Source organism: Aquarana catesbeiana, linkage group LG10 (assembly GCF_042186555.1).
Source record: "Aquarana catesbeiana isolate 2022-GZ linkage group LG10, ASM4218655v1, whole genome shotgun sequence".
NCBI classification, from domain to species: Eukaryota; Metazoa; Chordata; class Amphibia; order Anura; family Ranidae; genus Aquarana; species Aquarana catesbeiana.
In genome coordinates, this window is record NC_133333.1 from 204,628,512 (window position 1) to 204,655,432 (window position 26,921).

The window sequence follows — 26,921 nt, forward strand, 5'->3', positions numbered from 1 at the left end:
TTGTCAAAAGGACCAAGAGAATAGGTCGTATCAGCTCAAAAGGCTGTTTCTGTAATGCTGACATAACTAAATTCAAGCCCCAAGGGTTCAGGGGTGACCTAACCGGAGGATTAAGCCACGTTACCCCCTGAATAAAGCTACGAACCAAAGTGGTCGCTGAAATAATACTAAGGCCGAGACCTGGCCCTTGATAGTACTCAAGGCCAACTTCATTTCTAACTCCATTTGTAGAAAGTCAAGGATTCTACCTATGACATACTTCTTGGGGTGCCAACCCTTGCATTCACACCAGGATACATATGCCTTCCAGACTCTATAATATATGATTCTGGAGGCCGGCTTCCTTGCATTAACCAAGGTAGATACCACTGAACCTGACAGCCCAAGCTTCTTCAGAATGTGGGTCTCAATAGCCAAACCGTTAAATTTAGCGTTTGTAAGGTAGGATGCAATACCGGAACTTGCGAGAGACGGTCTGGACGTGGTAGTAGGGTCCATGGGTCCCCTACCGCCATCTTTATGATCTCTGCAAACCAAGATCTCCTGGGCCACAAGAATCACCGACTTCCCTTCCTGCTTGATCCTGCAAAGAAGTCGTGGAAGCAGCAGAGCAGGAGGGACTGCATAAATCAGTGAACTGATTCCACGGGAATACCAAAGCATCTGTTCCGCACGCTAACGGATCTTTTGTTCTTGACACAAAGTTGTCGATCTTTTTGTTGAACCTGGACGCAAACAGATCTACGTCCGGAATCCCCCATCTTTGACATATTGTCAGGAAGATATCGGGGTGAAGAGACCATTTTCCCGGAAACAACTGCTGGCGACTCAAGTAGTCTGCCTGCCAATTCTCTATTCCTGGAATGAAGACTGCCGATAGGCAAGGTACATTGTTTTCTGCCCAAGTTAGGATATGATTCACCTCTCTCTGGGCCACATGACTTCTCGTGCCCCCTCGGTGATTGATATAGGCCACTGCTGTGGCATTGTCGGATTTGATCCTGACAGGACGATTCCTTAACCTGAACGTCCAGGCCATCAGGGCCAAGCGCGCTGCCCACAAATCTAGAATATTGATGGGCAAGGTCATTTCTGATCTGGAACATTTCCCTTGGGCAGTCGCCTCTTCCAGGACTGCTCCCCAACCCGAAAGGCTGGCATCTGTTGTTACTAACTTCCAGGTAATTGGTAGGAAGGATTTTCCCTTCTGCAGATTCTTGGTTATCAACCACCAACTGAGGCTCCGGCGCACCTTTGGAGACAAACACATTGGAAAATCTAAAGCTTGGACCTTCTTGTTCCAAGCCGATATGATATGGTTTTGCAGCAGTCTCGAATGAAACTGAGCATAAGGAACGGCCTCGAATGAAGCCACCATCTTTCCCAACAACCTCATGCAAAGTTGAATAGAAGGATTCTTCTTTGCCTTGACTACCTGAATCAGCTCCTATATGGCACTGATCTTCGCCTGGGGTAAGAATACCCTCTTCTAGACTGTACTTATGATCAGACCCAAGTTTTCCAATCTCCTTGATGGTTTTAAGGAAGATTTCTCTAGGTTGATAATCCAAAGCGGGCTACCAACTGTTGTATCAAGAGCAGATTGTTTAGGTATGCTATAATCGTTATACCTTGGGCCCTTAACCTCTTCCCGCCGAGCGTATGCAGATGTGCGTACGCGGCTTTCCGGGGTTATACCGGGATGATGCCCGCAGCTGCAGGCATCATCTCGGTACAGTTTTTTACAGCGGGCGATCGGCTACCCGAGTATAACAACCGATGCGGCTAAAAGCCGCTCGGCTGTTATACCGGAGGACGCCCCCCCCCCCCGCCGCTCTTACCGTGCCATCGGAAGGCCCGGTGACCAATCGGATGCCTCCGGCGGCTGGGGGCGGGTTGGAACGAAGCTGTGGGCGGCTTCGTTCCAGCCTCCTAATCGTAAACCCGTTTACTTGGCTGCCAATGGCACCGGTTTTAAAAAAATACACAGTATTCAGAATCGCCGATCGGCGATCTGAATACTTTGAAGTGCAAAGTCAACAAAATTTTTTTTTTTTTTTTTTTTTTAAACACAATTTTTAAATATAAAAATAAATAAAATAAATAAGAAAACGCATACGGAAGTCGCGCCCGCATATGTAAACAGTGTTCAAATCACACAGGTGAGGTATTGCCGTGATCATCAGAGGGAGAGCAATAATTCTAGCACTAGACCTCCTCTTTAACTCTAACCTGGTAACCGTAAAAAAAAAAAAAATTTAAAGCGTCGCCTATGGAAATTCTTAGGTACCGTAGTTTGTCGCTATTCCATGAGTGCGTGCAATTATAAAGCATGACATGTTTGGTATCTATTTACTCGGCGTAACATCATCTTTCACATTATACAAAAAAATTGGGGTAACTTTACTGTTTGGATTTTTTAAAATTCATGAAAGTGTCCCTTTTCCCAATTTGCGTTTAAAACACCGCTGCACAAATACTGTGTGATATAAAATATTGCAACAATCTCCATTTTATTCTCTAGATTCTCTGCTTAAAAAAATATATATATAATGTTTGGGGTTTCTAAGTAATTTTCTAGCAAAAAATACGGATTTTAACTTGTAAACACCAAATTTCAAAAATAGGCTTAGTCATGAAAGGATTAATCTGGCTAGAGGAGGGGCCAGGACTTTTGTAAACACTTGAGGTGCAGTAGCTAGACCGAAAAGCAGAGCTACAAACTGAAAATTTAGATTTTCTACCTCGAAGCGCAGATATTTCTGGTGAGCGGGGAAAATCGGCAAGGTATGCATCCTTGATGTCGATTGACGCCAGAAGTTCTCCTCCTTGTAGGATGGAGACTACTGATCGAATTGACTCCATGCAAAAAGAGCGGATATTCAAAAACTGGTTTAGATCTTTGAGATCTAGAATGGGTCTCCATTTGGTACCATGAAAAGGTTTCAATAAAACCCCAATGCCTGCTCTTCTATGGGGACCACCGATATCACCTTTTGAGATAAAAGATGGTCCAATGCTTGAAAGAGAGACTTTTTTTTCTCTGGATCCCTGGGAATGTTTGATCTGAGAAAACGAGGAAACGGGGACTCTCGGAACTCTAGTTTGTACTCTAGAGTAATTGAGGAAGCCACCCATTTGTCTTGACACTCTTCCTGCCAGACCCTTGAGAACTGCAGAAGTCTTCCCCCCACTCAAGCGAGCGTGGGCGCCCCTTTATAAGGAGGCTTTAGTATTTTGTTTTATAAGTTTTCTTCCCCAGGACTTTGTCCCTGGGGTTGACCCTGAGGTTTACCTCATGAACTTGACGATGGAGGCCGTCGAGACTGCCTGGAGGCTGATCCTCCTGGCACTGGAGAAGAGGCTCATTTAAATGAAATACGCTTACTCCTTTTCCTAACTGGCAAATGGGTACTTTTCCCATTAGAAATTTTTTGGATGCACTTATCCAGATCATCCCCAAACAGTCGTTCACCACGAAAAGGAAAACTAGCCAGGAGCTTTTTGCAGGACCTTTCAGCTGACCAATTTTTCAACCATAGTATTCTACGCATATGCACCAGCCCAAGTGTAAGGCGCGAGGTCTGGAGAATAGAATCTCTCATAGCGTCTATTGCAAAACCTAACGCCCCCGTAGCTCGGCCAAATCTTGGGCCTGCTAATCAGGAATAATTTTTAGCACTTGTTTAAACTGGTCTCTCAAGGATTGACACACACCAATTGCTGCCAGCGCAGGCTGAGTTACTGAACCTGCCAGAGAAAAAGTGTTCTTTAATAGGAATTCCAACTTTTTATCCGTTGGATCCCTAAGCATTTGAGCATTGTCTATCGGACAAGTCAAACTTTTATTCACAGAGGATATAGCAGCGTCAATTGCTGGTATCTCTCATTTTTTATTAAACTTTTCCTCCATAGGATAAAGTGTTGCAAACTTTTTAGGAGGATAAAAATGCTTATCTGGGTGATCCCACTCACCCAGAATGCACAAGCTTTTCCAGCAAAGAATGGATAGGAAAGGCATACACAGCTTGGGGGGCTTTAGCGAACCCAAACAAGAAGTAGGTTTATCAACCGACTCAGTTAAGGGTAACATAAATGTGGAGTGGACCAATTCAGCAAGAGATTGTACCATTAATCTTTCAGATTGTGAACCTGATCCCTCCGTATCTGACCCCTCAGAGGAGGGGTCATCAGCCTCTTCCTGGTCCCCTGAGAAAAATGTATCATCTCCCGCCCCCGGTTCCTCGGTTTGAGGGTCCTGGGTAAAGGAAGGGGACCTATTGCACTTAGTCCCACTCTAGGTTGCGATTAAAGCCGCTAACCTCTGCTCCAAACCTAATATGGTTGAGGAAAAAAATTCTTCAGTAACAGACAGGGGCTGCAGTGTGTGTGTGTGTGTGTGTGTGTGTGTGTGTGTGTGTGTGTGTGTGTGTGTGTGTTGGTGGTGGTGGTGGTGGTGGTGGTAGGCGAGGAGGAGATCCGGTAATCCAACCGCCATGCAGGTGCGGTAAAAAACAGAGCTGCATCGCCAACCATTCTGGCTTCCCACTATTTAGAGAGAGGGGGAGAGCTTTATCTAGGGAGAGGGGGAGAGCTTTTTCCAGGTAGGGGGTGTTTTTGTAAGAAAATCCCTCCCCCCAATCTTACTGGAGTTCTGGGACTGCTCGCTGGAGGAATCTGCAGCTTCTACTGAGACAGCGTGACACAGCGTAGGAAGCATGACAAGGTACGTGCTCTATACAGCCCCTAGTGGTGACTTTTAGGCATGACAACATTTACTTTTTAAAGGAGGCAATTCATTAAAAACTTAAAAAAATTCCTAGAAATCTCCACTTACCTTTCCCACCGCAGGGTTTTCTGTGGTAAAACCAACAGACCCAATCTTCACCACTCACGGTGGGCTCAGTTAAAAAAACATTCAGGAACTGGGGCCCTTTAAACCAGATACCATTGAATTCGGCCAAAAAGACACTTTGAATGGATCCGGCTGCATAGCTTGCCCCAGCAAGGATTGCTCCAGTGGAACTCAGCACAGCACATCTTTACTTGTGACCAACACCACCCTAGACACTGGCGAAAAAACTGAGGTAATCCCAGTAGTAGGAGGGGGTTATATAAGGTTATATAAGTGGACTTCCTATCTTAGAGTGTGCCAGTGTCCACCCTATAACCCATATAGTAATTACTATGGCTCTATGTCCCATGATTTACGATTAAGAAACAATACGGGAGTACTATCAACACTCCTAAACCAGGGACTCAGCAGTCACTTGGATAGAAAATTTCAGGTGGCAATTGGAACTGTTCTGGGTGGATCACACAAAGTAACAGGGGGGCGAAGTACATCGGACAACATCTTGCGCATGGGTAGGATGAATGTAGCCCATGGGCCACGTGTTGGGCAACAGAGAATATGGCTGGTGATATAGCAGTTTATAGTTTGCAGACAATAAAACAGTCCCATCCTCAAATATCCTGTAAAAAAGGGTAAAGCTTGTGAATAATCATAGGTCATCCCCCTTTGCATTATTTCCTGCTACTGTGATACAACTCCCCCACCCCCCCTACTACCACCCCTTACCCTGGCCCTGTACTGTTCATTACCCAGGCAAGGAGAATTTGTGACTCGTTACTCCACCTCATGATGAACATACTTTGTGTGCGTTCTTGTTGGGGTTCCCGGATATATAGCTGGTGAAGACCTCATATACGCTCTCCTCACTGCTTAGCTCCTCCCCCCACATTTTCAGCAACTGATCTCGTGGGGACTTGCTCTTCAGGTAGAAAAGGTAGTAATCCTTCAATTCTCCAAAGGCCGGAGACGACGAGTTACCCCTATATAATCAAACAAAACATTATAAAAAGGAAATTATATAGGCATTTTAAATATCTTCAAGGTATGTTGCTAGGTAAAAAAAAAAAAAACAACAGCAAATGCAAAGTTTTTTAATTGATGCAATATTCCAAGCTTATACTTCAGTTCAAAGCTATCCCCCTCAGTACTACTTTTTTGCTATCCCATGTCTCTTTAGTCATCCAGGTTAAACGATAGCTAGATTTATTCACCCCACTTTCTCTAAGCCCAGGCCGTCATGGATCCACCCCTAGTCTTTGCCAGGACAGTGAAGAAGCATCATCATGTATTTCTCACAGTTTTCTACACTCATCAGCATGCTTCTTTTAAAAGTGCTGTGTAATAAATGTCACAATATAAAATACTGGAAATACCAAACCGTACAACACTGATATACAGGATATTATAGAATCCTCCCCCTGCCCTTTTAAATGGTCTCATTGCCTGCCCCAGAAATATACGCAAAGTAATTTCCTTCTACCAATCCAATCTTTTCACCCGTACACGTACCAGCGCCCGTTCGGGAAGTCATCCCACTCCTGTGTCCTATGAATGTAGCTCTTCGGTCTGGAGGCCCAGAAAATAGGACGAACATCCTCCACCCTCCTCTTTGGATGTGCGCTGACCGCCCACGGCAGAGGCCGTCTGATGTGTATTGGGAAGAAATGTTCAACAAGAAAAATCATAAAATGAACCCAGAGGCGGACATGAAAACAGGCACACTCATAACATATATAAGAATAGCAGCATCACCCACCTGGGGTCCTCCTGCCATAACCCCAGACGCCTCAAAACCTCTATGGTAGCCACCTCCCGGTTCAGAGTGTAGAAGTGCAGCCCATGCACCTCTCCGCTGTCTAGCAGCTCCCTGCACATAGACACCGCCAGGTCAATACCGTAATTCCTGATGGCAGCATCATTGTCCTTTATGGGTTCAATCACATCTGTGATTTCTTTGGGTACCTCGAGCTTGGAGAGTTTCACCAACTGCCGCAAAGAACAATAACCCTAAAGAAGGGCAGAGGAGGAGAGGTCAGATGACATCTTATTGACTATTAAAGACTATTTAAACTCTTACAGTTAACTTCTGTTATTTGCTGCCTTTTGGTCTGCTAAACCAGAACTCCAGCCTTCCCTTCAGTCTTGCACAGCTGTACATGCTCCTCTGTCCTGTACTGAAATTGCTTACTGCGATTTTATTGCACACATTGATGGAGTCTGCCCCATTTCCTGGCTGGAGAATTCCAGCATCATCTAGCCCTTTCCTCACTAGCCTGACTGTCCGTTGCCCACCTCTTCCATTCACCTTATATCAGTTCTTTCAATAGTGGAAACTTAGCAGCACATGTGGATGTTACCTAGGGGGATCTGCATGCAAATACATGGCGCTGAGGAATGCCCACTCTTCCAGACTGGTATCCACTCATCAAGGCATTTTAATATTTGTAACTCTCCTTCCAAGAGCCAGCCCACTGCTTACATTAGGGTCGAGAGCTCTGAGAGAGAAGGTCGAGAGAAGTCATAGTGCTGTGATATTTTCCGGAAGCTATGCACAGCAACCTGCCAGCCCCTCCCACAAACTATGGTCTGATGTATTGTAAATAGAAGCACAAAGACCCAATAACATCACTGGGTCAAAAATAAAACAACTGATATGTAATGAAAATGGAAAAATTTAAATAAAAAAAACTCTCACATGGAGGCATCTTTATAAAAAGCATAGTGAAGTCCAGTGGAACGTCAGTCTCCGTAATGGCTGGCAACATCAGTGTCTTCCTGTAGTGCCGTGTAGAGAAGAGCCAGCGTCCTGTGATGCAACGCGCTGAAGCGCGTTGCATCAAGTCCGTGACATCATCCTGCCATACGCTGCGTTGCAGCCCTCTTCCTAGGCCTGCTGACTACGCTCCAGACCTCATTCTGGTTCCCGCCAGAGAGCCAGAAGACACCTGGTGGACAGGATGCCGGCTCTGCTCTACATGAAGCCACTGATGTTGCTGGCCATTACAGAGACTGACGTTCCACTGGACTTCACTATGCCTTTATAAAGATAGCTCCATGTGAGAGTCTTTTAATGCATCTTGTGCATTAAAATTGTACAGTTTTACTTAAGTGGCACCTTTTCTCTTTGTTTCCTTTTTCACGTGTTAACAGACAAGTCAGTCGTAAGAACAGCAAGACAGCCACACGGGTGAAATATTTAGAAAGGGTTACACATAGCATTCGCAACACAGTTTTCCTTTAAAACTCATGCAGTGCAAAAAGGTGAAGACAGTCTGAGGATTTCCCATCACAGACGCACCTGGATGGGGAAGATTCCCGGCATGATGGGACAGGTTATCCCTATGGCTCTGCAGTCCTTCAGGAACTTTAGGAAAGTCTCTGCATGGAAGAAAAGCTGCGTGATGATGAAGTCGGCCCCAGCATCTATCTTCTCTTTCAGGTGCATCAGATCTTGTTCATAGCTTTTTGCCTCAGGGTGGCCTTTGGGGTAACCTAAACAAACAAACAAAAAAAAAAAATCTGCCGTCTTTACTGTCAACACAGAATCTCGATCATAAACTAAAGGGAGTGCTAAACTTACCAGCAACACAGATGTCAAAGTAATGGTCAAACTCCTGCCGGATGTGTTTTACCAGGTCAACTGCATAATTAAATCCTTCTGCCTCATCTTCCCATTCTTCTCCAACAGGATCTAGAAAAGAAATCTATACAATTACAACAATGAAGCCAATTCAATAGATTCAATGATTTTGTTTGGGTACTAGTGTACTATCAGCTCCAGGGGAACTATACGACTCAGCATGTCAAAACACCCATTAAAAAAAAATAAATAAATAAACTGAATTCCTTAGTCAAGTAGGACTTCTACTTAAAGTGGTTCTAAAACTCAAAATGTTTTTGTACCTTAATGCCTTCTCTGCATTAAGTTAAACAAAAACACCCAGTACTTGTTCTAGCCCCCCCCCCCCCCCCCGCCCAAATCCCTAAACACTTCACTGAAACCTGTCACCAATCGAGCACTGTCCTGGCTGCAGCACTGCTCTCCCGTCTCCCTGGTCTCACAGAAGAAACTGAGGGTAGGGGCAGCCTTAGGCCCCTGCTGCTGTCAAACTCCTGTGGGCGGGCGATGGTTTGCCAGCTCTGTGTGTCCATGGATGCATACAGTCCATCTTGGAAGGGAGCCTGCATGGATGCCCCCATAGCATAAATCGCAATCTTGCTAGGGGGCACTCAGAGGAAGGAGTGGACAGAGCCAGAAAGTAAATCACTGCTCTGCACAGAATCGTTGCACAGAGCAGATAAAATAAAAAGGAGGTTATACTTAACTAAAAAAATAGAATTTTTAATACAGCTTACCTGTAAAATCCTTTTCTTGGAGTACATCACGGGACACAGAGCAGCCATAGTAATTACTATGTGGGTTAAACGCCACCTATAGGTGAATGGACACTGGCACACCCAAAGACAGGAAGTCCCCCTCTATATAACCACTCCCATACAGGAAGTACCTCAGTTTTGTAGCAAAGCAATGTTTATTCCAGCAAGAGGGGAGGGACCTCTGTGTCCCGTGATGTACTCCAAGAAAAGGATTTTACAGGTAAGCTGTATTAAAAATCCTATTTTCTTTATCGTACATCACGGGACACAGAGCAGCCATAGTAATTACTATGTGGGGTGTCCCAAAGCAATGCCCTTGAGGGGAGGGAGACATATCAAAGCAGGCCGCCATCAGACGCAAGGACTTACGCTGCTGCCTGCAGTACACTGTTCCCAAAAGCGGCATCCTCTGGTAAAATTTAGTAAATGTATGTACTAACGACCAAGTCGCGGCCTTGCAAAGCTGAGCCATAGAGGCCTGGTGATGCACTGCCCATGAAGCACTTACTCCCCTGGTAGAGCGTGCTTTCTAATTTGAAAAGTTGGAACCCTCCATTTCAATCCATAAGCCTGAACTATAACCTGACAAATCCACTGGGAAATAGTCAATTTTGACACAGCCTGCCCTTTTCTGGGCCCATCTGGCAGCACAAATAAAGCATCAGTGTTCCTTATCTGAGCTGTCACCCTTAGATAGTTCCTGACAGCTCTCACCACATCGAGAGAATGCAACAATGTTTCTTCCGCAGAGCGAGGTTCTGGGAAAAATGAAGGCAGGGAGACATCTTGGTTCAAGTGAAAACTTGACACTACCTTGGGCAAAAATGTTGGGCGAGGAAGTATAGCTCTTTACAGGAAAAAGCTGCCAATTCTGGACACTCTCCCTGCCGAAGTTACTGCAACCAAGAAAACCAACTTCCTTGTCAAAAGGATCAAGGGAACATGGCGCAAAGGCTCAAAGGGTTGTCTTTGCAAGACCGATAAAACTAGATTCAAATCCCATGGGCACAATGGCTGCCTAACTGGCAGAGTTATACGAGTTACCCCTTGTATAAAGGCCCAAGTCAAAGAATGAAGCAAGCGGTCTTTGAAAAAATACTGCCAAGGCTGAGATCTAACCCTTGATGGTACTCAAGGCTAGCGTCATTTCTACTACCAATTGGAGAAAGGCAAGAATTCTCCCTATAAAACACATTTTCGAGGATGCCATCTTTTGACTTCACACCAGGAAACATGGGACCTCCAGATCCTATAATAAATGGCCCTAGAAGCCGGTTTTCTTGCATTAATCAGGGTACTTACCACTGAGCCTGAGAGCCTCCGATCCTTTAAAATGTGGGCTTTAATAGCCAAACCGTTAAATTCAGCGATTATAAGGCATGATGTTACACCGGTCCTTGCGAAAGCAAGTCTGGGTGGAATGCAAGAGTCCACGGTTTCCCTACTGCCAACCTTATGATCCCAGCATACCAGGCTCTTCTGGGCCACGCTGGGGCTACCAGTATCACCGGCTTCCCTTCCTCCTTGATCCTGCGTAAAAGCCACGGTAGGCGCTGAACTGGGAGGAATGCATAAATCAGTGAAAACTGATCCCAAAGGGGTCAATAGTGCATCTGTCCCAAATGCGAGTGGATCCCTTGTCCTTGACACAAAGCTGTCCAACTTATTGTTGAACCTGGATGCCAATAGATCTATGTCCGGAGTACCCCATCTTTGGCACATGGCTGAAAAAACCTTGGGATGCAGGGACTATTCCAACGGGGACAACTGTTGGCGGCTCAAGAAGTCCACCTGCCAATTCTCCTCCCCCGGAATGAAGATTGCTGACAGAAAAGGCACATGCTTCTCTGCCCATGTCAGAAAATGGTCCACCCCCCTTTGGGCCTGACTCCTGGTACCCCCTTGGTGGTTGATGCAAGCCACAGCTGTGGCATTGTCGGATTGTATCCTGACAGGACAACCCTGCAACCTGAAAGTCCATGATATTAGAGCCAGACGCACTGCTCAAATCTCTAGAATGTTGATGGGCAAGGCTTTTTCGGTCTCTGACCACTTCCCCTGGACAGTGGCCTCCTCCAGTCCGTTGTTACTACCTTCCAGGCTATCGGCATGAAGGATTTCCCCTTCTGCAAATTTCTGGTTATCAACCACCAATTAAGACTCTGGCGAACTTTTGGGGACAGATACATTGGGTAGTCCAAAGCTTGGACCCTTTTGTTCCAAGCAGACAGAATACTGTTTTGTAACAGTCTTGAATGAAACTGGGCATAGGAAATAGCTTTGAACAAAGCTACCATTTTCCCCAGCAACCTTGTGCAAAAGCGAATGGAGGGGACCCTTCTTTCTCTTGACCACACGGACCAGATCTCTTATAGCCCTGATCTTTGCCTGAGGCAAAAACTTTTTCTTGGACTGTGTCTATGACCAGATCCAGGTATTCTAGCCACCTTACTGGCCATAAGGCTGACTTCTCTAGGTTGAGAATCCAACCCAGGTTCTCCAAATACCTGACCGTGCTGGACACACTACAGTCTAGCCGCATGACTGACTGATCTATAACCCCTTCCCGCCGACCGTACGCACATATGCGTACTCGGCTTTCCGGGGTTATACCGGGATGATGCCCGCAGCTGCAGGCATCATCCCGGTACCGTTGTTTCCAGCGGGCGATCGGCTACCCGTGTATAACAACCGATGCGGCTAAAAGCCGCTCGGTTGTTATACCGGAGGAGCGGGAGGGGACATCCCCCCCCCCTCCCGCCGCTGTTACCGGGCCTCCCGTGCGATCGGGAGGCCCGGTGTCGAATCGTGCATCTTCGGCGGCTGGGGGCGGGCTGGAACGAAGCTGTGAGCAGCTTCGTTCCAGCCTTCTTGTTGTAAACGCGGAAGCGACGTCATGACGTCACTTCCCGTTTACTCGGCTGCCAATGGCGCCGAATTTAAAAAAGTACACAGTATTCAGAATCGCCGTTTTCGGCGATCTGAATACTTTGAAGTGTAAAGGAGGGATGGGGGGTCTTTTAGACCCCCCATCCCTCCATAAAGAGTACCTGTCACCACCTATTACTGTCACAAGGGATGTTTACATTCCTTGTGACAGCAATAAAAGTAAAAAAAAAAAAAAAAAAAAATTTTTTTTAAAACACAATTTTAAAGTAAAAAAATAAATAAATAAAAATTTTTTTTAAAGTGCCCCTGTCCCCGCGAGCTCGCGCAGCGAAGAAAACGCATACGGAAGTCGCGCCCGCATATGTAAACGGTGTTCAAACCACACATGAGGTATCGCCGCGATCGTCAGAGCGAGAGCAATGATTCTAGCACTAGACCTCCTCTGTAGCTCAAACCTGGTAACCGTAAAAAAAATTTTAAAGCGTCGCCTATGGAAATTCATAGGTACCGTAGTTTGTCGCCATTCCACGAGTGCGTGCAATTATAAAGGGTGACATGTTTGGTATCTATTTACTCGGCGTAACATCATCTTTCACATTATACAAAAAAATTGGGGTAACTTTACTGTTTGGATTTTTTAAAATTCATGAAAGTGTCCCTTTTCCAAAAATTTGCGTTTAAAACACCGCTGCACAAATACCGTGTGATAAAAAATATTGCAACAATCGCCATTTTATTCTCTAGATTCTCTGCTAAAAAAATATATATAATGTTTGGGAACTCTAAGTAATTTTCTAGCAAAAAATACGGATTTTAACTTGTAAACACCAAATTTCAAAAATAGGCTTAGTCATGAAAGGGTTAAGCTGCCGGTAGTCTAGGTATGCCATTACTGATATACCCTGGAACCTTAATCTTGCTAATACCAGGGCCAAAATCTTTCTGAACACCCAAGGGGCGGTGACTAACCCGAAGGGCAAGGCCACGAACTGAAAATTATGCTGTTCTACCTCAATCCACAGAAATTTCTGGTGAGCGGGGTAGATTGGCACATGCAGATATGCATCTTTGATGTCTATTGATGCTTGAAATCCTCTACCTCTCAGAGGACGCAACTGACCGGATTGACTCCATGCGAAAAGAGCGGATGGTTAGGAATCGATTTAGATCCTTGAGATCTAGAATGGGTCTGACATCTCCATTTGGTTTTTGCACCGTGAAGAGATTTGAATAAAACCCCATACCCTGCTCCTCTGTTGGAATTTCTGTAATCACAACTTGTGATGTCAACCAGTCCAGTGCTTAGAACAAAGAACTTCTTTTTAAACGGGTCTCTGGGAACATTCGATCTTAGAAACCGAAATGGTGAAAACTCCCGAAACTCTAGCTTGTAGCCTAGATATACTGTGGAGATAACCCATCTGTCCTGGATCTCTTCCCGCCAAGCTCCTGAAAACTGCAGAAGCCTTCCCCCACCTGACAGCGGAGGCCGTCAAAACTGCCTGGAGGCTGCACCTGGTGCTGGGGAAAGAACAACGTTTAAATGAAGGACGCTTACTACTCCTTTTAACCGGTAAAAGAGCACTCTTACCACCTGAAATTGCTTGGATATACTTATCCAAGTCATCACCGGAACAACCGTTCCCTATGAAAAGGAACACTCGCCAATAGCTTTTTGCACGGCAACTCAGCTGACCAACGCTTCAACCAGAGAATTCTGCGCATATGCACAAATAAGAGGGCAATGTGTGACACCTGTTAAATAGAATCTTTAAAGGCGTCCACCTCAAAACATAAGGCCCTTTGCAGCTCCGCTAAATCGCGGGCTGCTTCCCCTTGAGTAAGGACTTGCTTGAGTGGTCTTTTAAGGAATGACACACCCCTATCGCTGCTACGGCAAAGATACCAGCTTCTTGTCGGCTAGATCTTTGAATTCCTGCACATTGTCTACTGGACAAATTAGACTCCTATTTACAGAGGAAATAGCAGCATCCACTGCAAGCAAACTCCACTTTTTAGTGAATTTTTCCTTTGGATAAAGAAAAGAAAATCTACCAAGAGGGATAAAATGTGTATCTGGGTGATCCCAGTCTGCATATACTAGTTGTTCCAGTAGTGGGTGTAAAGGGAAAGCATGTGGGCCCTGTGAAGGCCTCAAAGAACCCAAAGAAGAAAAGGGGGCCTCAGCCTCCGCTGGGGGCAATTTATATGCCGAACGGACCAATTCCGTAAGGGATTGGACCAGCAGTTGTTGGGATTGCGAGGTTGAGAAGGGCTCCTCTGAGATTGAGCCCTCAGAAGAGGAGTCATCTGCCCCTCTTCCCGGTCACCCAAAGGCACCTCAATGTCATCTGCCCATTCCTGTTCCAAAACTGGAAGGTCAGGAGGAGAAGGGGACCTTTCGCATTTTTTCCCAGACTAGGAGACAGACGCGATCATGTTGGCTATTTTTCCCTCCAACCCAGCTAATGCTGAAGCCAAATCGTCCTTGGTGACGTATGCAGAGGCTGAAATGTTAGATGTAGCCACTATGCCTGATAGCCTCAATGGCTCAGACTGGACAGTTGCACCTGGCCTTTCAGGGAGGATAGTACTGTAGAAGCATGACTAGGATCCTCAGACCCTGACAGCGGCGCTCTTGGGCTCCTCCCTGCTGTATTCCTCCCACCTTTCTTTTGGAAAGACATAGTCCTAAGCACAAAATGCAGAGGTACTCACAATATGCATTCACTGCTGAGCTGTAGTTCAGCAAAAAAAAAAAAAATAGCACTATCACTGCTCAGCCTAATGGCCTGTAGACGTGCCTTTACATGTATATTGTAAAATGAAGCTTACATATACTTCAACAGCTCCATTTTTTTCCCACTGACCTGGTCACATGACTGCTCTGACGTTACATAGATGGTCATGTGACCGCTCTCCTCCTCCAAGCTAAAGCTCGGAGGCGAGCAGCCAGAAAAAACTGAGCTATTGAGATATTTACAGGCTTTGTTTCATAATGACACTGACACAGGAGGAGCGGTGTATGAGAAGGGGCGGGCAGGTGATTTTTTAAAATAAACTTTAGACTATGCAGGCAGCGCTGTCCCAGGGCCAGCTGAGGCGGGACGGCTCAATGGGTGGCTCCTGGGGCGGACCGCCTGATCCCTGCCCCCTGTTGGTAAAACATAGTATCGGTGTATAACACGCAGGCACCTTTTACCCTCTGTTTTATGGGGGGAAAAAAGTGTGTGTTATATGCCAATACGGTATTTTTCCTAACAAATTAATTCAAGAACATGTTGCAAAAATGATTACACCCCAATGAAAGTCTTAGGGGCAAAGCTACATTTTAGACAACAAAATCCTAACAAGAATTTAAATACAGGCGAGTCTGATTCATTAAACATGTGTCCAGCAGACAGGTGATTATAAAAGGACGTTACTTAAATAAAACCCCTTTTCAATTCATGCTGTCAGCAATGGCATCACATGGAAGAGAAACAACAAAGAAAATAATATTTTTTACACAAGAAAGGTGAAGGCTACAGGAAGATCAGCTTTACTTTTTAGACAGAATACTGTAGCAAAAGTAGAGCTGCACAATCTGTTGATTCACCCTCTCGGACAATCTCTCCTGCTGAGTTTGAGGATTCTTTCATATAAACAAGTGCAGAGATTATCCACTCACTCAGCTGTCAAAAGAAAGCATCTGGGCAGTCTGCCAAGTTTATAACTTGAAACACTGTAACAAAGCTTCCTTCTTAGTTCAAAGGGATTAAACTTCTGTGTAAATAAATAATCTGGGCAGTCTGCCAAGTCTTCAACAACCTGTAAATGCAGAAAGTTTAACCACTTAAAGTCAAAATCTTTTTCTGACACTTCTTTCTTAAGTTAAAATCAGTATTTTTTGCTAGAAAATTACTTGGAACCCACAAACATTATAAATATTTTAGCAGAGACCCTAGGGAATAAAAATAGGATTTTTTATTACAGCTTACCTGTAAAATCCTTTTCTTTCGACGGACATCACGGGACACAGAGCCACAGTAATTACTGATGGGTTATAGGGTATCACTAGGTATTGGACACTGGTCACACCCTAATCAGGAAGTTCAACCCCCTATATAACCCCTCCCCTTCCAGGGATACCTCAGTTTTGTAGCAAAGCAGTATAGGTGTATTAGAAGAGGGGCGGGACCTCTGTGTCCCGTGATGTCCGTCGAAAGAAAAGGATTTTACAGGTAAGCTGTAATAAAAAATCCTATTTTCTTTTCTCGGACATCACGGGACACAGAGCCACAGTAATTACTGATGGGATGTCCCAAAGCAATGCCAACTGAGGGGGGGGGAATCACAACCAAGTAGGGTGCTATCAGACCTGAGGACCTTGTACCGCTGTCTGCAGCACACTACGCCCAAAGGCGATATCCTCATGCCTTCTCACATCCACCTGATAGAATCTGGTGAATGTATGAACTGAAGACCAGGTTGCGGCCTTGCAGATCTGAGCCATAGAGGCCCGGTGATGCACTGCCCAAGAAGCACCAATAGCCCTTGTGGAATGTGCCTTGATCTGAAACGGGGGAACCTTCCGTTTCAAACCGTAAGCTTGAATAATCAACTGTCGAATCCATTTAGAAATGGTCGCTCTTGACGCTGCCTGTCCTCTATTGGGACCCTCCGGCAGCACGAACAAGACATCCGTCTTGCGAATCTGAGCAGTTGCCTCCAGATAGGTCTTGACTGCTCTTACTACATCCAAAGAATGTAATGACCTTTCTTCCGAAGAACAAGGTTCTGGAAAAAAGGAAGGTAGCACAATGTCTTGGTTTAGATGAAAATCTGAAACCACCTTCGGTAAAAAAAACTAGGATGAGGGCGCAGTACCACTCTATCCTTGTGTATAATCAAGTAAGGCTCTTTACAGGGAAGAGCTGCTATTTCTGATACTCTTCTAGCAGAAGAGATAGCTACCAGGAAAATTAGTTTCCTCGTCAGTAAGACCAAAGGAATCTGACGTATTGGTTCAAAAGGTTGTTTTTGTAACACCGATAGAACCAAGTTCAAGTCCCAGGGGTTTAGGGGCGCCTTAACCGGAGGATTAAGACGCATCACCCCCTGTATAAAGTTTCGGATCAGAGAATGCGAAGCAAGTGGCCGTTGAAACAACACTGATAAGGCCGACACCTGGCCCTTGATGGTACTCAAGGCCAGCTTCATCTCTAATCCTAATTGTAGAAAATGCAGAATTCTACCTATGACATATTTCCTGGGATGCCAACCCCTGGATTCACACCAGGATACATAAGCTTTCCAGACACTATGATAAATCATTCTGGAAGCTGGCTTCCTTGCCTTGATCAAGGTAGATATGACAGGACCTGAAAGCCCACGATTTTTCAGAACATGGGATTCAATAGCCCACCCGTCAAATCTAGCATTTGTGAGGCAGGCTGGAACACCGGACCTTGAGCTAACAGGTCTGGGTGTATCGGTAGGGTCCACCGGGAACCTACCATCATCCCTGCTATTTCTGCTTATCAGGTTCTTCTGGACCAAACGGGGGCCACCAGAAGTGCCGACTTCCCTTCTTGCCTGAGTCTGCGAAGGAGCCGTGGCAGTAGCAGAATGGGAGGGAATGCATAAATCGGTGAGAGCCGATGCCACGAAATCACCAACGCATCCGTCCTGCCTGCAAGAGGATCCCAGGCAACCGGTAGGAAGGATTTCCCCTTCTGTAGGTTTTCGGGTATGAGCCATCAACTGAGGCTCTGACGCATCGCATGCGATAGGTGCATTGGAAAGTTTAATGCCTGCACCTTCCTGTTCCAGGTCAACAGAATACTGTGTTACAACAGTTCTGCTTGGAACTGCGCATAGGGAACTGCTTCGAATGAAGCCACCATCTTCCCCTGCAGCCTTATACAAAGGCGGACAGAAAGACCCTTCTTGGCCCTGACTGTCAGAATCAGCTCCCTTAGAGCAGTGATCTTTACCTGCAGACACTTCAGTTAAGCAGGAAAACTGGGCACATATAGGCCTGCATCTCTGATGCCTATTGATATCAGAAATTCTCCTCCCTGCAGGACGGAGATTACTGTCTGAATTGATTCCAAACGAAAGGACTGCATCCTTGGGAATCGTTTCAGATCTCTCAAATCCAAAATGGGTCTGTCGTCCCCATTTGGTTTTCGGACCATAGAAAGATTGGAACAAAGTCTCAATCCTTGATCCTTTGTGGGAACCCCCACAATGACCTCTTGCGACAAAAGTCGCTTTATCGCTAGAAGGAGCGACTGCTTCTCTTCTGGCTTTCTGGGAACACCTGATCTGAGGAAACGAGGAGAGGGACATTCTTGGAACTCCAGTCTGTACCCTAAGGTTACCGTGGAGATCACCCATCTGTCCTGGAAGTCCTTCTGCCAGGGCCCTGAGAGCTGCAGCAGTCTTTCCCCCCACTCGAGCAAGCGGGGCGCCCCTTCATGAAGAGGTCTTAGTGTCTTGCTTAGAAGACCTTTTCCCCCAGGATTTCTTGTGTCCCTGGGGTTGACTCTTGTTTCTTGCCCCATACGGAGGAGACCCTCGTGACTGCCTGGAGGCTGATGCCCCTGGCGCTGGGGAAAGAGTCCGTTTAAAAGAGGGACACTTACTCTTCTTCTTATCAGGTAAGAGAGTGCTTTTCCCACAGGAGATCATCTTGATATAATTATCCAAGTCCTCTCCAAACAACCTTTCACCACGGAAGGGAAACCCAGCCAGTAGCTTCTTACATGGTGCTTCGGCTGACCAGTTTTTCAACCATAAGATTCTACGTATATGCACCAACCCAAGCAAGAGGCGAGAGGTTTGCACGATAGAATCTCTAATGGCATCAACAGCATAACATAAAGCCGCAGGAAGGTTAGCAAACCCCTGGGCCTGCTGTTCAGGTAATACTTTGATGACCTGTTTAACATGGTCTCTTAAGTATTGACAGACTCCAATCGCTGCTATTGCAGGTTGGGCCACTGATCCTGCTAAAGAGAACACATCTTTCAATAGGAAGTCCATCTTTTTATCCACAGGATCTTTGAGCATCTGAGCGTTGTCTACAGGACAAGTCAGATTACTATTTACAGAGGAAATGGCCGCATCAATGGCCGGTATTCCCCACCTCTTAATAAACTTTTCTTCCATAGGATAAAGTGTAGAAAACTTTTTCGGCGGAAGAAATCGCTTATCTGGGTGATCCCACTCAGAATAAAGCAGCTTTTCAAGTAAATTATGAACAGGAAAAGCATGTGCTGCTTGGAAAGGTTTCAGTGACCCCAAAGCAGAAGAGGTTTCTGTAGTAGTTTCAGGTAGGGACAACTTAAATGTGGAGCGGACCAAACCAGTGAGGATCTGCACTAAGACTTTCTCCTCTTGGGAAGTCGCAGAGGGTCGCTCTCCACCTGAATCCTCCGAAGAGGAATCATCTGTCCCATCCCGATCCTCTTAAAGGGATTCATCTCCTTTATCCCAGAGCTCCTCTGACTGAGGGTCTTGGGAAGCAGAGGAAGGCCTTGTGCGTTTTCTTTCACTGCGTGAAGATGTAATCGCGGCCATTAGCTTTTTCTCTAATCCAGAAATGGTTGAGGAAAAAACTTCTTGTGTAATATACACAGGGGCTGAAGTGCCGGCAGCAGATGTAGCCCCTAACCCCAATGGCTCTCCCTGTCCAGCTGCCCCTGGTCCCTCAGGAGGGGATGGTGTAGCAGACAGGGGGTCCTCAGAACCTGAACGAGACCCCCTAGTGCCTCTGGTTCTTGGGGTGCTTGAACCTCTTCTACCCATAGTGCAAAGCAACAAGGTGTGAGGTATCAAAAGCGAACACTGACTGCTGAGCGATGTAGTCTGGCTAAAAGCCTTGCTACCAAATGCCCAGTCCGGTGTTCTTTAGTAAATGCAGCCTAGGGGAATGCCTGTGTCCCACCTTACATGCGACTGTCAGCTCTGTGTCTCTCCAAAGCTCAGAGCACCTGTACAGTGTGCTTTAAATGGCCATGCTTTCTGGCACTGTGGGCGTCTGGGCACGCTGACGCTGTGCTGACGCCCCGCCCCCCCTCCCCCCCCCTCGTTTTTGAAAAACGAGCGCTTCCCGCACGAGCCGACCCTTTCTGACAAGCCTGAAGGGAGGCTGGGGTTGGGGGAATAAGGAGGAGGCCGGCAGTGATGGGCCCTGCATCGCAATGCGGCTTCGGTGGCGGCGGCGGCAGCGACAGTGCGGTCTCACCCGCCTTACAGCATACCTGAGCCTTTCCCTAGCCTGGGGGGACCATCCCAGCAGAGAAAACCCCCCACCATCTACCTTTGGAGCTGGAGGAAGAGCTAATGCAGCGGATGCTGAGACAGATCAAACATGAAAAGGTTAGTGCTCTTGGCAGCCCCCGGTGGTCACAATAGGCACAGCATGCATTCACCTTAAAGGAGAAAAGCCACTAGAATTAAAATTCTGTGGAATCTCCTCTTACCTTATCCAGGCCGCAGGGTTCAGTTTACACAGACCCAGCCTTCGCCTCTCACGGTGGGCTCCGTTTGTGGAAAAACCGTCAGAGACTGGGGCCCCCATCAGTAGGGGGATCCTTCAGTTCTGGGCCTGTAAAGCACCTCGCCAGAAATTAGGAAGTTTAAAGCCATTTTCTGATCCGCGGGTCCAGCTCTCTAAAAAGAGAAGCGTTACAGGTAAAACCTCGTTTCTTCGGACACGAGGCCCGGGTACCATCCAATTCGGCCATGAAAAGACACTTTGAATGGATCCGGTCGCCTGGCTTGCCCCAGTATAGGATCTTAGAATATTCCTTTTGGAGCTTCAGCACAGGACATCTTTACACGTCCAACACCTAAGACACTGGTGTAAAAACTGAGGTATCCCTGGAAGGGGAGGGGTTATATAGGGGGTTGAACTTCCTGATTAGGGTGTGACCAGTGTCCAATACCTAGTAATACCCTATAACCCATCAGTAATTACTGTGGCTCTGTGTCCCGTGATGTCCGAGAAAAGAAATGGCAATTGCTGCAATATTTTATGTCACACTGTATTTGCCCAGCGGTCTTTCAAATGCAATTTTTTTGGGAAAAAATACACTTCAATGAATAAAAAAAAAAAAAAAAAATGAAACAGTAAAGTTAGCCCAATTGTTTTTGTTTTAATGTGAAAGATGATGTTATGCTGAGAGAATCGTGGTCTATCTTCTAAGCAAAAAAATCGTGATTCTCATTTTAGCCAGAATTGTGCAGCTCTAAGCAAAAGTGATATAAAAATTTAACAAAGATGGAACTGCAACCATCTCACAGACATCCCGGCTGTACACGGAAGTTAACACCTCGAGAGGAGCATCTTCTAATGAGAAGGGTTGAAGAAAATCACCATGCAATTTCACTGCAGTTAGCCTGCCTCTTCTTGGGTCCTTTTGGTAAAACAAAAAAAGAAGGAGTCTGATCCTCGGATCTCTGCAGACAGACAAATAAACCTTGACTGCCCGGACAACGTCCGACGAGTGCAGTCATCTCTCTTCCGCCGAGCGAGGCTGAGAAAAAAGAAACCAAAATAATGTCCTGATTTAAATGAAAGGCTGACACCACTTTTGACAAAGAGGATGGAACAGATATGGTATGATCAAGTACTGCTCCCTGCACGAAAGGGCCCCCAACTCCGACACCCTTCTAGCCGAGGTGATGGCCATCATGAAGGCTAGCTTGCGTTAAAGCAAGTCTAATGGAATGTCCTTGATAGGTTCAAATGGTTGCTTCTGTAACACAGACAACACCAAGTTCAAGTCCCAAGGACACATAGGTGACCTAATGGGGGAAGCAAGCGAGTTACCCCCTGCATGAAGGTATGGATCAGTGAATGGGAGGCTAAAGGCCTTTGGAAGAATACTGATAGGGCTGAAACTTGACCTCTGTACTCAAAGCCAATTTGATTTTCACAGCTGACACTAGAAAAGAGAGAATTCTTCCAATCACGTATTTCCAAGGATGCCATTTTCTGGCTTCACACCAAGCAATATAAGTCTTCCAGACCTTATGATAAATTTTCCTAGTGACAGCATTCACTAGAGTAGACAATACTGGTCCTGAGATGCCACGGTCCTTTAGCACCCTGGCTTCAACAGCCATGCCTTCAAATTTAGAGACTGTAAATTGGGGTGAAATATATAAAATATTGAGACAGTAGTCTGGGGTGACGTGGAGGCGTCCATGGCCCGTCTATATATATATATATATATATATATATATATATATATATATATATATATATATATATATATATATATATAATCTAGAATAGCCGAATACAGATCGAACCTAGTTTTAGAACAATTGTGTTCAAAGAATATTTCAGTCAGTCACGCAATCTCCGGGAACCAGGGCCTTTTGGGCCAGGCTGGTGCCACCAGAATGACTGGAACCCCCTCTTTACGAATCCTGCGCAACAAATGTGGAAGGAGAGGGATCGGAGGGAAAGCATAAACCAGGGAGTACTGGCTCCATGGAACTATCAGAGCATCTGTTCCGATTGCCAGAGGATCCCTTGTTCGGGACACAAAATTGCTGTAGCTTGTTGAAACTGGATGCCAATAGGTCAACCTCTGGCCATCCCCAACGCTGGCAAATTTCCTAGAACACCCCTGGGTGTAGGGACCATTCCCCCGGGCAGATCTGCTGGCAGCTGAGATATCTGCCTTCCAGCTCTCTACTCCCGGGATATGGACTGCCAATATAAATCGGCACATGTCCCTTGCCCAGGCTAGTATGTGGTTCACCTCCTTCAGAGCTGAACGACTCCTGGTACCGCCTTGGTGGTTCATATAGGCCACTGTAGTGGCATTGTCGGACTAAACCCTGATAGGGCAGTTTTGAAGCTCCACCGTCCACCCAGATATGGTGAGATACACATCTCAGGCAGAACCAAAGTTTCAGAGCAGAAAGGAAATGTTACTTGCTTACATTGTAAGAAATGTGACCATGTACAGAAAGAATGTTTAAAATATAAATTAGATTCACAAAGAAACACTTTGGAATTAGAAAATGAGGAAATTTCTGAGCAATTAATTCATCCTTGTCCAAACAATAGATTGATTGATGTGCCTTATGCCAGAAGTACTGCCCGTAATTCTAGGTTGTTGATGGGCAGGATCTGTTCTGTCCCTGACCATTTCCCCTGAGCTGTGAGCCCTTCTAGGGTTGCTCCCTAGCCTGAGAAACTGGCATCTATAGTCAGTATTCTCCAAGTTACCGGGAGAATTTTCCCTTTCGCAGTTTCTGATCCTGCAACCACCAGTTTAGGCTTAAGCATACCTGAGGAGATAAGCAAATTGGATAATCCAGGCCAACAAGATGTCTTGATGTAATTGCCTAAAATGGAACTGGTCATAGGGCACTACCTCGAAGGAAGATACCATCCTCCCTAGAAGACTCATACAGAGCTGAATGGAGGGTTGTCTGGTGCCCCTTATCTGATGCACCTGAACCTTCAGGGCACAGATCCTTACAGGTGGCAAGAATACTCTAGCTTGAACCGTATTCTAGGATCAGACCTAAATATTTTAGACTTTGAGCTGGTTTTAAGGCTGACTTTTCAGCATTTATGATCCAGCCTAGAGCCTGTAGTGAGTGATCTCTGAGCAGGAGGTCGTCCAGATACCCGAGCACTAGGATCCCTTAAGGTCCTTAAAAGACCCAGTACTGGTGCTAGGACCTTTGTGAATACCCAGGGAGCTGTAGTAAGCCAGAAGGGTAGAGCCACAAACTGAAAATGACGTTCCTCTACTGCAAAACGTAGGAACCTTCGATGGGGATGAAAAATAAGTATGTGTAAATACGCATCTTTTATATCAGAGGCAAGAAAGTTTCCCCTCTGGAGTGAGGCTACTACTGAGCAGACAGATGCCATCCGAAAGGACCGTATCAGTAGATACTTGTTCGGGTATCTTAGGTCCAAAATGGGCCTTGTATACCCGTTTGGTTTCTGCACCGTAAACAGGTTTGAGTAAAACCCTGTGCCCCTTTCGGATACCAGAACCTCTACAATCACTCCTTGATGCACTAGATGATGTAGTGCCTGAAGCAATAAAGGTTTCTTTTTGGAGGATCCGAGAGAATGCTGGTTCTTAAAAACCTCTGAGGGGGAACCCCCCGCAACTCCAGCTTGTAACCGCGAGATATAATTGAGGTGACCCACTCGTCCTGAATTATTGTTCTCCAAATGTCCGCAAAGTGCAGCAGCCTTCCCCCTACTCAATGGAGTGGGGAGCGTCCCCTCACAAGGAGGGCTTGGTGCTGTGTTTAGAAGAATTTTGGATCCAGGGCTTCTCCTGGCCCTGCGGCTTGCCTCTGGCCCTAGCGTCTTGTTGGCGGCAGAACCGCCTTGACACTGAGACATTGGAGGAAGCAGTCCCTGAGGTTTTAAACGAGGGACGTCTGGTGCTTTTCTTCACAGGAAGTAGAGAACTCATCCCTCCAGAAATCTTTTGGATATATTTGTCCAAATGATCACCAAATAAACATTCCCCATGAAAAAATAAACCTGCTAATAACTTTTTACAAGGAAGCTCCACTGACCAGTTCTTAAGCCACAAGAGTCTGCGCATATGTACAGACGAGAGAGCCAAACGAGAAACCTGTATTGAATCCTTTAAGGCGTCAATAGCAAGACAGCGCTCGAGAAATATCTTACTTTCAGGCAGATCATCCTCCTGGTTAAGCCTATCAGGCCCTTTGACATGATCCTTTACGGACTGGCTGATACCAATTGCTGCAACAGCTGGCTGAATAGCTGAACTGGCCAAAAAAAAAGGAAGCCTTTAATAATGACTCCAATTTCTTGTCAACAGGGTCTTTCAAACCCTGTGAGTTATCTACTGGACAAGTTAAGTTCTTGTTTAAGGAAGAGACTGCTGCATGTACTGCGGGCATGCTCCATTTTTTAATGAACTTTTCATCCATGGGATATAAAAGGGAAAACCTGTTTAGGAACAAAAATCCTGTCAGGATGTTCCCAATCAGCATACACCACCTGTTCCAACAGGGGGTGTAGAGGGAAAGCCTGTGCGGCCTGAAGAGGCCTCAGGGATCCCAAAGAGGACCAGAGGGGCTCAGTCACCTCTGCAAGAGGCAACTTAAAGGCAGAACAAACCATTTCGTTCAGAGTGAGGATCAAAAGCCTCTGTGACTGAGAGGCAGACATCAACCAGATATCTTCTTGTCCTGATTGCTCGGAACCAGACTCATCTGCCGGGCCCTCCACAGAGCCCTGAGCTTTAAGCCCTTCCCCATCCCTGCTCCAGACTAGGTGACTCCGGGGAGGGGGATCTATCATGCTTCCTGCCACCCTGCGGGATGGAGGCAATCATGTGCTTGAACCCAGCTAGGGCAGAGGACATCCTTGGTGATAAAGGGTGAAGCAGCAGCGTTGACTATAGGCACAGCAGCCCCTGGTCTTTCAGGGGAAACAACACTAAGGATACGACTAGGTTCATCAGGAACTACTGGAGGAATTAGGTGTGCCCTTCCCTGTAGTGTTGATCCCGCTCCTCTTTTCTGAAGACATTTACCAGCTACAAAAAGAGTACTTGGGTGTAGTATTAAAAACACCTCAGAAGGGAGACCCCTTAATAGTGCTCGCCAAGCCCCTATGTAACAATCCTGCCAAGCACCTTTAGCCTGCCAAGCAACACTTGGTGACTCACATGAACCTGGGTAAGGAAAAATGAACCGCTGCAAGTGTCTGTTCAGAGCCTGCTCTGTGTCCCACAGCTGCCTTCTAGAAGCACCGCATGCTTGGCCTACACAGCTTAAATAAGCTAGGTGTGCGTTCTGGAATGTTCTGTGCGTGTGCACGCACGTGGTCCCGGCGAACAGGCATGGCTGTATTCACGTATGACACGAATCCTCGTGCGCCCAGATAAAGGCTACTGCACATGTGCGGTGAAGCCGAGAGCGCCAAGGCCACCAAAAAAAACATTGGCTAAGTCCAGCTGCGCTTTTGCGTATGCACATACGCCATGGCCAACAAATAACTGCTCAGCACAGTGGCACTCTTGCGAATGCACACATGCCATGGTGAACCAAGGCAAAATGGAGAACTGTCGTGCGCCTTCATACAGGTAAGAAACAGCCAGACACAAGCAAAGGTACACTTTGCAAACACCCACAGCTAGCCCAAACCCCCCCCCATATGTTCACTGCACACAGGTGTGCAGCCTCTAGCTAGCTTGACTGATTGTTACAATCACTGGGACAACCCACAATAACAAGTAAAGGGTTTTCACTTACCTGTCCTGGCGCAGGGCAGCTTAGAAACTAAGAGCCCAAACTTCACCCATCACGGCGGGTTCCTGTCACTTGAGGACCTTCAAGGACTGGGTACCCTTTTCATGTTTGGGGTCCACTCCCTTGGACCTGTACAGTACCCTGCAGGAATGCCTTAGCGCTGTGGTGTCCAGGATACCACTTTGCAGGGTCCAGCACCCGGAGGCTGCATTGCAGGCAAAACCTTGCAGAACCTCGAGTCTTCTTTGCAAGGCTCAGGTACCATTTATCTAAGCATACAAAGCCTATGTCAAATGGATCCAATCGGTCAAACCCTTGATTCATTTAAGAACCGTTTGTGGGACTAGAGACCTGGCGCTCAGAGAGCTCAAACAAACCATGCCATACACCTTGCAGACACTGGTAAAAAAAACTGAATTGCTTCCTGTGTGGGAGGGGTTATATAGGGGAACACTTTCTGTCTGAAGACCTTTGGTCTACTGTGTCCATTTACCTGGAGATGGAGTATAACCCAGTAGGTAAT

The 26,921-nt window shown here is 46.3% G+C and overlaps 1 protein-coding gene across 2 annotated transcripts in view; it reads right to left on the reverse strand.

The window, feature by feature from the left end:
• MTHFR (methylenetetrahydrofolate reductase) overlaps positions 1-26,921 on the reverse strand; it is an 83,504-nt gene that overhangs the window by 17,986 nt on the left and 38,597 nt on the right. For both annotated transcript variants that reach the window (XM_073603171.1, XM_073603172.1), the window contains exons 4-8: positions 8,436-8,546; positions 8,154-8,347; positions 6,612-6,862; positions 6,365-6,499; positions 5,655-5,835 (exon numbers count right to left, since the gene is read on the reverse strand). In XM_073603171.1, coding sequence (XP_073459272.1) covers positions 5,655-5,835; positions 6,365-6,499; positions 6,612-6,862; positions 8,154-8,347; positions 8,436-8,546 — 872 coding nt within the window. The remainder of the gene's footprint in view (positions 1-5,654; positions 5,836-6,364; positions 6,500-6,611; positions 6,863-8,153; positions 8,348-8,435; positions 8,547-26,921) is intronic.